This window comes from Trematomus bernacchii, unplaced genomic scaffold (assembly GCF_902827165.1).
Source record: "Trematomus bernacchii unplaced genomic scaffold, fTreBer1.1, whole genome shotgun sequence".
NCBI classification, from domain to species: domain Eukaryota; kingdom Metazoa; phylum Chordata; class Actinopteri; order Perciformes; family Nototheniidae; genus Trematomus; species Trematomus bernacchii.
The window spans coordinates 1,963,853-1,975,108 of record NW_022987973.1 but is presented as its reverse complement, the minus strand read 5'-3'; the positions used below and the strand labels follow the sequence as shown (position 1 = coordinate 1,975,108).

The 11,256-nt window shown below is 39.9% G+C and overlaps 1 protein-coding gene across 1 annotated transcript; it reads right to left on the bottom strand.

Annotated features, from left to right (window-relative positions):
• Window positions 1-6,175: 6,175 nt before the first annotated feature.
• LOC117471379 (ladderlectin-like) lies at window positions 6,176-6,700 on the bottom strand. The gene has a single exon (XM_034116345.1). It carries the CDS (start codon window positions 6,656-6,658, stop codon window positions 6,176-6,178), a length of 483 nt encoding a protein of 160 aa, XP_033972236.1. The 5' UTR covers window positions 6,659-6,700.
• Between the last annotated feature and the right edge of the window lie 4,556 nt (window positions 6,701-11,256).

Here is an 11,256-nt window from a genome sequence, read left to right as displayed (position 1 = left end):
CATAAGCCCACATATTGTATAAATAAGCATGTAAACCATGGGCGTCGCAGCCATTATATGAGGGTGGGACAAGTCCCCCCCACTTTTTCAAATGATTAGTTTAGACCCCCCCACTTTTACTATGCGGAAAGTCCGTGAATCGGTCTATCCACTCGCCGCACTTTGTAGAGCGCTGTGTCAGTGCTTCACTATCAAATGAAATCCATTCCACTTGCTTATTGAGAGAATGCCCAAATCAATGAAACTCCGTACCATGTTCTCACTGCTACTTTGTACCAAGGCAGATTCTCACATAGCGCGCGCATGTTCAAGGAGTGTTGTCATAGTTGGACAGCTCAGATCTGTTGTATGAAGCGATGCCGGTAGCGGAGGTAAGGCACACACACCAAATGTTCAGGAAATGGTTAATACAGCGAAAATCAAAGCTGACGATCTCTTGGTTTGATATGTTTTCTTCCCCAGACAACATGGACATAAGAACATTTTTTTCAAAGAAGAGGAAAGTAAGTCATCAGCTGGTAGCAGTTAATCAGTTAACAGTGATGGCGGAGTCTCACTTCTGGAGAGGAGTTTCGTCTTTATGTCATGATAGAGAGATACAAATACTGAATAGTTTAGATGAGAAAAGGCATCGAAATGCCAGGTTACTAGTATTTATCATGTAAACAGGGAACATGAATAACCCGATCTCTCTGTGCTCATGTAAACACCATATCCCCAATATGATCATAACCGGGATAATACTCATAAACGGCTTACTGATGTCCATGTAGAGACGCAGTCAGTGTGTTTTACTGGAGCCTCAGTTCGATACGAGATTATTTTCTGAGTTCTTTAATTTAGGTACTCTCTCTCAAAATGGTAATGTGCATTATGTTTTAATTATACTTATCATTCAGAAGCTTTTTGTGTGTGTTTATGTTTTACTGAGTGCTTATAGGCTATTTCCATCCCAGTATTCAGTTAACTATTTATTTGCTGTGCACATTACATAGACTAGCTAATATTCTACCTACTGCTTGGGACTTTGAGTCTTCAAAATGTCCAATGTCACAGACTGGGACTTACTTTAGAGTCAGTTGTATTTACATTCAGTATGACTTGTTATGATTCAATGTGAAAGAGTATACTGCTCAATAAATAATTATCACTTCACCACCTCTCTTGACATCTAGGGACTTGAGAGTGAGTCAGAGGCAGAATACAGGGACAGTGGAGAGAGGTCCATTGCTGAGGTGAGTGATGAAAGGGAAATGACAGTTGAGAGTAAATTGTGATGTGGACTCTCATCCCAGGATTTTAAGGAAATCAGTGGGGATATTGAACAGGAAACATTTCAGTCAAGGGGCATCATATGACCAATATAGACAGAAGAGCAACATTTATTTGAACATTTAAGTCAATGATACCATTCCTAGGTGAACTTAACATCCGTATGGAGTCAGATCAGTCTCAATATTAATAAATGCTCACAGAAGGATTCACAAATGTATTTTGCGATTTATATATAAATGACTCTCCACAACAATATCTCTCAATGCACTCACAAATATTTATTGTTGTACTGGATGAAATTACAAAATGTACCCATCATTTTCCTCATGCTAGTATAGCCACATAAAAGTATCAAACCACCTGTTAAAATGCACCAGAATACAGGAAATCTATATATTTTTTCACCCCCCGTTATAAATGTCCCCCCCACATTCAGGATGCTTCCTACGCCCATGATGTAAACACCGTGGACCTAACCTCCTCTAGGGGGGTCCGGGGGCATGCTACCCCGGGAACATTTGTTTTTAAATATTGAAGTTAAAAGTATCAATCTGGTGCACTTTGAGAGCAAAATTAAGAGATCTATGGATACATCTCTCAACACCAGTGCTTGAATTGGGCCGGTACTCACCGGTACGCAGTGGCGAGCCGTGAGCTTTATACCTAGGCCCTCTGACCCCCACCCCTTCCCTCGAAAAAAGTTATTACGTCACAGCGTATACTTCAGCGGAATATCAAAACAACGGCCCAGGGTGCAAAACGCATCAATGACAGCGACCCTCTACCACACAAAACAACACCTGTGAACCCAATTTGTGTTCTTTGACATTGAAAATGATATTGCATTGTGTTTGTTACTTTCGTTGCAGTTGTATGTCTTAAGTGTAATTTGGCATGCTTTTATTTTGAAGGCGAGTTCACGCTGTTGACAGGAAGTTGTTGTTGCTATGGAAACAAGAAAAGTTTCACAGCGGGCGGAACTTGTCATAAAGTCTGCGATAATAAAACCCACCCATTTAGAGGGAAGATATGATTGGTCAATTGTACTGTCATTTGACATTACTCTCTCGTTCAGTTACTATACTCTGTGAATCGCAGAGAGGGCCAGACGAGCTTCTTTCATGTAACCCTTCACATTCAAACAGAGACTGAACAGGCAGATTCGAAGGATTTATTTCTTTGGAAATGTTATTTTAAATACAATTAAATCAAGTTTTTTTTCGGTAAAACTAATGAAAAATATAACAAAAATAATATTAAAAAAATATATATTTAATTTTTTTTAAATTTTTTTAAATTTTTTAAAATATTATTTTTTGGAATATTTTAGGCCCTCACAGAGGGCCTAGAGGGCCCTGACGGCTCGCCACTGCCGGTACGCGAGTATGACCGTTTCCCCTCCTGGATTGAGCAAGGAGGATCTATTACTCTGTAAAAGTGTGCCTGGTTTTTAACCCTCTTTTAATGTTATATTGAATTGGTGTTTGAGCTGGCAACTATTATCTTGTGTGTTTTTTTAAAAAGACTACTGATTTCTAGTGCTTTTTTAGTTTTATTTTCTGTCAATAGCTTTCTTGTGTGCAGATTGTGGGCAATATAATTGACTAAGTGTTTGTGTTACAGTCTCCTCTCCCTCTGGGGGTAGGGACTGCACCGTGTGACACTTTAAAAGGGTGAGTAAACTACTCTCACTGTAATCATTTTGTAGAAGTTGTGATTTGAGTAGTGCGTGCTTTTGTTCTCTTTTTGTCCCTCACAGTTAGCAGGCATTGTGACCTAGTGGACCAGACCTGCCCATCTGAGGAGGGGAAACCAGCAATGTAATAGTGTAAAGTATGTTCACCCTTTTACCCGTTGACTGCTGCTGAACATTGACATTTTAACATTTATATTTGTGAAATAAAGCTGCATTCTATTTGGTCATGAATGCATCTGTTATTGTCCTTGTGAAGGGAAGCCCCAACATCTGCAAAACAACTTTGGATTTAGATTGAGGGTCCACAGGTTCCTCCATCCCCTCAACAGGAGTTGGTGTTGTCAGCTATTTAAAGGTGACCCCAGCCACAGTTACCACATATGTATCAGAGAGGGTGTTTCACTGTTGGCCTAATATATTATTGGTTAACTGAACTTGGCTACACTAAACACAACCACACCTTAACATAAGCAAAAACAGACTACCTGCTAACCTGGAGATGTTGCACTAAACCTTCTATACATTTTTGACAAGGAGTAAATGATATTAAATGAAATGTTGGCAGTGCTAAACATTGCCAGACAAAAACAAATGTTCTTTACAATCTCCAGAAGATGTTGGTCGGGAGGGATAATGGTCTGATTTTAAAACGCTTTCTAGCAAGTGAAGACCAAGCTGCCCATCACACTTAAAGCTTTGTAAACATTGAATTGAGACACCACATTACCACAAATAATTCCCAGCTTGTGCAAAATGAAGATGAACATTAGGCAAAAAGACCATAAGCTTGTAAAGTATTCATTTCAGGCAGGGAGACTTATTGCTTTGTGTCTCATGTTTCTTTTCATTCACAACTGATCGTCGCACTGACTTGCTCCTCTGCTGCCCTCCAGTGGCCACACGGCACAACAGGTACTTTTACATTACAGCATGTAGCTCCAAACCACACACGCATTCCCTTCTGAAAACGCACTTGCACTTTACTAAAGCTCTAAACATGGCACATGAACACAAATATAAACTATAAACAATACAATCAGGAAGATAGTACAATACGAATGCTCTAATAACAGTGAGCAGAAATGTATTTTGATGTGTGGGCATAATGTACAGGGTACATGGCCTTTCTATGACACTGAATAGGAACAGACCACAGCTCTGATTTAGGAGATCTTGCTGACCAACAATTGCTGAATAGGTTTAACAAAAAGCATCTTTAAAATTAGACTTTCTCAGAATAAAGAGAAATGATGTGCCTCATTTTAAAGAATTCTGCAATCCAGACTGACTCTTTTGACTTTCTTACGGTTACACCAGCAAAGCCTTGTACCCTGATGCTGAATTACTCCTAAGCTACATTTGAAACATTCAGCACTTTTCTATAACTTAGAGGCTGCACTGTCTGCTGTTCAGCAAAAGTTAAGGAGACTGGCTTTAAAGGTGAAATGTGCTGTCAAAGTGTATGAATAATGCATTGTTTCCTTGTTAACAAAGTGAACCATTATGTTGCATATATCACAAAAAGGACTTTCATACACACAGTAAGTGTACATATGTGTCTTGTGGCCAAAGGCATGTTAACAGAGTAACAGGTGAACAGTGACCTGGTTCAATACGATGTCATATCTCAGTTGCTAAACACAAGCTATGCCAGATGCACAAACTGAGTGATAAGAATAATAATGGAAATCATTTCATGTGTGATCAAAACCATAGTTGGTGTGGACAGTCTTCATTTCCATCATTGTTGGGCTCTCCTGAACTCTAAGAGACAAAGATAATGAACCCTAAATTGCTCCTGATTGCATGGCGATCAGTGTGAGTGTGAATCTTGTTCTCCCTTAGCAGGTGCATGCACTATATGAATGTGTGTATCCTGCTGTTCAGCTTGACTTATGTCAAAGTCATTTGAGGGGTCACGAGAGTAGAAAAGTGCTATATAAATGCTGCCAATTTACCATATACACTATTTCTATCTCCTTCCCTCCTTCCTTTCCATGATCTTTGAACTGAAGCTGATACTCTAGTTTTGGGTTATTTCGGGAGTTTAAACTTGTAATACTGTTGTCCAGGGTGTGGCCGTTTGCATTAGTCAACAATACACAGAAGGATTGTGGGCACTTTTGTTTCACCCGGTTATTTTCCAGTACCTCTTCAATCAAATAACACACAAAGGAAAAACTCAAGAAGTTTGACTTTTTTTTGAAAATGATGATCAATCAACCAATGGTTTATGTTTGAATAATTTAGATTGTTTTTGTTTCCCAACAAAAAACAATAACCATTCATTTTATATGAATTGCATTGAAATCTGAGACGCAGGTGATGATAAACATGTCTGTAACCATGCTGCCACTTTTTGAGTTTCACGCCATGCCTGCCTGATATACTCTATGCAAGTACTACGGTATATTGAATAGTGCTATATATATATATATATATATATATATATATTATACTCTGTAATCTTAACTATATGTGATAGCTCAAGCCCTCCTTTCGTTAGTCTTCCTTTAAAACAACAGAGAGGATGAATGTCTTGTTTATCAGAAAATAGTACTGTTGAGTACATTTTAGGTTTGTACGTTTACGTCCATGTGAAAGATAAACATGATAAGTAGTGTCCCTGTCCATTAAACACCTGTTGTTCCCATAACCAGAAAAAGAGTGATGGTACTTTTCCCAATAAATCATGTCGCTAAGACTAGGCTCATCACTTTGAAGCATTTCTAAATCAAATCTGTGCAAAAGTGAATGTTTATTGAACAAAATAACACAAACAATAACCAAAGCAGGACTATACGGTCAACAGAAAAGAGCAAGTTCAGCCCGTTCGTCATCCACACACCAGGTGCCGTAAATACCTGACCACATCCATGTGATCATTGAATGATATACAACTGTGTGTAGTTAAAACAAATAAGTATAATACCAGGAATAATAAGCAACGGCTGAAATCTGTGGATCAAAATGTAATAATAATGCATCATCAACATTATTTACTAAATGTATTTATGATATTTTAAAAAAGGTGTAGAAATAATTCCTTTGATTAACCCCTGGAGCGACCAGTGTGAATATGGAACATTCATGAAAATAAAGGTTAGACAAAAGAACTTCTGTTCACACACATATACAAGTTTACATCTGTGTCTTTATTGTTATCATGTTAACAAAACAGGTGATCACGTAACATCTCAGCTGCTAAGGACAAGTTGTGCGAGATGCACAAACTGAGGGAAGAGTTGTTGAACAAGGCGCATCATTCCACTTCCCTCGAAAGTTGTTGACTACACAGTCTTCACCTCGTCCACTGTTGTTTGGTTCTCCTCTATGCCAAAAGAAATAATTGGCTGCACACCCATCAGACCACATCCATCTTCCTTCTTTGGCGATGTCATGGAGTCCGATCCATGTCAATCCCTCAGCAGGGTCAGAGCGTTTGATCAGGAATTGGACAAAATCCTTTTCCGCTCTACTGTGGATAGACACCAGGTTGCCTCCCTGGGACACACAGTAGAGCTCTGCATCAGCCCAGGTCGTCTCTGTGTTGAAGTACTTGTAGCAGCGGCCGTTGAAGGAGAACCAGTAGGAGGGACAGGTGTCTTGCTGTTGATCCATTTGAGGGTCATCTGAAGAAGACACAGCACCCAGAGCCAGGCCCAACAGGAAGAGGAAAACCAGCATGATGATGATGTCACCGTCTCTGTCTGTTAAAGTTGCACTGAACCGATGGAGAGGATGGAGATTGTGAAGCTTCAAGTGACAGGCTGCTTCTTATATATGTGTGGGAATGTGACGTCATTGTCACGTGACGTGATCACATGACCGGTGACCGGTAAAATGTAAGTTATAAAAGTTTTTCCGGCAGTTTCAGAAAACCTTTCTCTTGGCTGCACGCTCACCGTTATCTCCCTCAAGGTAGGACTCGCGGGTTTAAGGTGGTTTTATGGTCTTTTCAATTAACCTATGGAAGGGTCTCAGGTCAATTTGGATTTCATTAGGGCGAGGGCAAGATACGCTTAGACCAACTTAGCTGGTCAACCAGCCTGACCAGCTACTGTAAGTTGACCAGCCTGGCTGGTTTAGAGGGGTTTTGGACACTTTAGCTGGTGGCTGGTTTGGCTGGTTTAGCTGGTTTAGCTGGTGCACCAGCTAAACCAGCTAAACCAGCCAAACCAGCCACCAGCTAAACCAGCCATCATGGCCAGCATCCATCTATCACCAGTTTATGTTTAATAATAGTATTAAATATACCATGCTGGAAGCTTACCAGGATTCCAGGTGACCAGCATATACATTGTTTAAATACTGGTATGATTATTTAAACTAGAGAACATAAATATATTACAAAGATTCATTGTGTCATGTATTCTGGTATCTACCAAAATAAAGACATTGTATAGTGTTCATAACAGTATTTTAATTTAATAAATAGCAATAAATAGCTAGTTAATATAATAAAATACACAGTAACAATACAAATAACAACCAACCTGCAAATCAACCTACACATCAAAATAAATATATTATCTAAAACGGGTGCATTTGATGAAAATAAAACTAATAAATAGAATTCAATATTTAAATGGTAACAAAAACAGTAACACTATGTATGATAAGAAAAAGGCAACAAATAAAGTGTTTTTTGTTTTTCCTTGTTCATGTCCATAATGTTTCCCGTTGTGTAGCGTCCAGCCTTTCCCAATCTGGCCTGCATCTCTGTCTGTTGAAGCCACTTCTTGAAGCAAACTGAAAAGAAATGTACAGATATAAGTACACTGTAAAAAGAGAACTTGACATTTACGTTAACATTTGGGCTGCTGTGGTTGCCAGAACCGTTAAAGTATGGTAAAATACATTACAAATGACAGTTGGTTGGCATAGACGTTACAGTCAACAATTGCTTATGGTGAATTACAATGGCAAAAACAAATAGAGCTAGTGTACACGGTGCAGCTGTATTATCTGGGAAATAGAAGAATCGGATCAGGATTCGGTATTGGCAGACAATCAATATCAAATTAATCGGATCATTATTTGCATCAGCACTTGATCACCTTTGTCGACTTCCAGCCTAAATACAAATATAACTCCACTCCTCTCCTACCACTCTTACCAATGAGCCTTGGTAGAACTAGTGTCCGAGTCATAGGGTCCAGAACTGACTGAAGACATGTGGAACAGAGTCATAGGGTCCAGAACTGACTGAAGACATGTGGAACAGAGTCATTGGGTCCAGAACTGACTGAAGACATGTGGAACAGAGTCATTGGGTCCAGAACTGACTGAAGACATGTGGAACAGAGTCATTGGGTCCAGAACTGACTGAAGACATGTGGAACAGAGTCATTGGGTCCAGAACTGACTGAAGACATGTGGAACAGAGTCATTGGGTCCAGAACTGACTGAAGACATGTGGGACAGAGTCATTGGGTCCAGAACTGACTGAAGACATGTGGGACAGAGTGATAGGGTCCAGAACTGACTGAAGACATGTGGAACAGAGTCATTGGGTCCAGAACTGACTGAAGACATGTGGAACAGAGTCATTGGGTCCAGAACTGACTGAAGACCTGTGGAACAGAGTCATTGGGTCCAGAACTGACTGAAGACATGTGGAACAGAGTCATTGGGTCCAGAACTGACTGAAGACATGTGGAACAGAGTCATTGGGTCCAGAACTGACTGAAGACATGTGGAACAGAGTCATAGGGTCCAGAACTGACTGAAGACATGTGGAACAGAGGACAGGCATGGTTCCATGTGCAGGGAACTAGAACTTTGAACAGGTGTTTTCAACCTTTCTGCCTGAAGATTCACAAGCTCTTGATCAGGTGTTTGATGTGGGCTGGCATGATCCTTTCTGCAGCGATAAATAAAGAAAACAAAGAAAACATTGTTAATAATAGTAATGATGGTAACAACAATAATATTAGTATAACTATTTATATAGCACTTACACAATTGCAAAGTGATTCTCACAACAAAAATAAAGAACAAAACAATACCAACAATAAAAAAACAAATGATTATAGGAATGTTAAGAGACAAAGAAATGATAAACATTCTGAGAGGCCGACTACAAAAGGTAGACTCAATGGCTCTTGATGACATCAATGAGCAGTCCCAATACATGCTGCTGTATAAAAAGAAATAGAATAGGTCCAGATTTCTTCTATTTTGTGTTGGATGATTTGTTTTATTGATTGCTGATGGATGTTAAGATGTGTTTTACAATTATAACAAAAAGATGATTGGAATCAAAAAGATTGCAAATCATAGTTTTAATAAAATCACTAGCAATATAGGATTTATTCAACAGCAGTAAAGCATTAAGTTGCTAAATTAACGTACACTGAACTGTAAAACCACTTACCACTATTTAGGAAAGGCTCTGATCAGAAGGATTGACTAGTAGGACAGCGAAGAGGTGGAGAAGGTCTCTGTCATGTACAACCATTGGTAGATGTTACACCTGAAAGAAAGATAAGGAAATAAGACAACACAGGAGGACAAACATTTTCTTAAAGGGGACCTATCATGCAAAATGCACTTTTGTACGTCTTTTATACATGAATATGTGTCCCCGGTGTTCCAGGGAACTCACCAAGTGTCAAAAAACACAACCCTCTCTATTTTCCTCCATACCCAAATCTTTAAAAAAGGGGCTGCAACGGATCTGATAAAAACTGATCCAGATTTGAACACTGTCCTGACGTCAGGACGGTGGCGCTACGGCTATTGGGCCAACTCTCCACCTATCAGGGGAATGTGGGGTTGGGCCACGGCCGGCCATTGCCGCTCGAAAGCGCTGAAGACGCTGTAGTACATATGCCAGGCCTGTAAGTGGCGCTGTAGTCTGCCACAAAAGCAGCGAAGAAGACTTCCCGCCCATAGTTACCATGGTTACCCTTCTGTTTATTCTCCGCTGTGGCTTTTTTTCTCCCTCCCCGAGGCAAGCGTTTGCTCCCGCTGCTTTAATTCAATGCAATCCCTCCCCGTCGAGGCAAGCACTGTAATTCTCTCCGGTTAGTCCACCAGCAGATGACAAACACCCACCTCTCCGCCTCTTGCAAGGAACGAGGGGACCGTGCGGCAGAGTTTCAGTTTCAGTTACTTTCGCCGGTTAAGATGTCCGTTAAAGTTTAAATCTTCCGGACAAAATTAGAAAAGTGCCGGTCAAAGGTCTTCTTTGTTATTTATTGAGCTTTAAAACAAATGAATAACGACTCTATATAATAAAACACGGAGGACGGAGATCTCTTTTTCTCCCCCTCTTCTGACAGCCCAGCAGCTGATCAGAGCACGGCTCACCTCTCCTGCAGGGGGGCGTGGTCAGCAGAATCAGACCCGTAGACAGCAAACAGCACAAAGAGCGAAATGAGGCATGGCTAAAATGCATGATCTGTTTGGTATTTTGAAAACAGAAACGTATAAATATACCTTATATAGGTATGGCCCTACAATATATCATTTAAATATAGCATGATAGGTCCACTTTAAGTAAAAGACCAAATCATGTCAAGCTTTAACCTGAGCTTGTTTTTTCAGTCTTTACAATGCACTGTTGGAAATTACATTCCAAAGGCTAAATTCAAACTCAATACCATAAATAACTGGGTACCAAAGTGCTTTACCTGATAGAACACGTTCCACACCATCCGGCTGGGCCTTTTGCTGCATATCATCTCCTCCCTCTCTCTCTCTGGTGTTAGGTTCCAGTAGATCTCTACTATCCAATAAAACTGAAATTCCCCAAAGAATCATATTAAAAAACAATAACTTGCTTTTGGCATTGAAATGGATTAGAATCTCACCTTTTTCCTGGATGTCAGGAAGGCCAGGAAGTCGTTCCCTTCAAGTCCACAACCAGTTATAGGAGTTCAAATGCAAAGTCTGACTGATGACAAGAGCGGGAGACTTACATTTTACAATTATATTTTAAATTAATACCAGAGCAGTGTGTACATAGGCCCTGTACGACATGCAGATCAAATCCCCTGACAGACTCACACACTTTGGTGATGTCCTCATCTGATAATGTTTCATTTTTTAGCAACAAAAAAGCAACATTACTCAAAGTATATGTCGGACCCAACTCATTTACAGTATGTTTTGCATCTCCTCAACAATGGTCTGTATCATTGAGTAGAAAAAAACTGTCCCTACAATTTCAGGTAGATTAACACACATTTGTAAGAAAAGTTTACAATGAAGCATCCTCTTTGTATTAAGCTAGCTGCCACATAAAGTACAGCTTAACATGCTAACCTTTGGTGAGC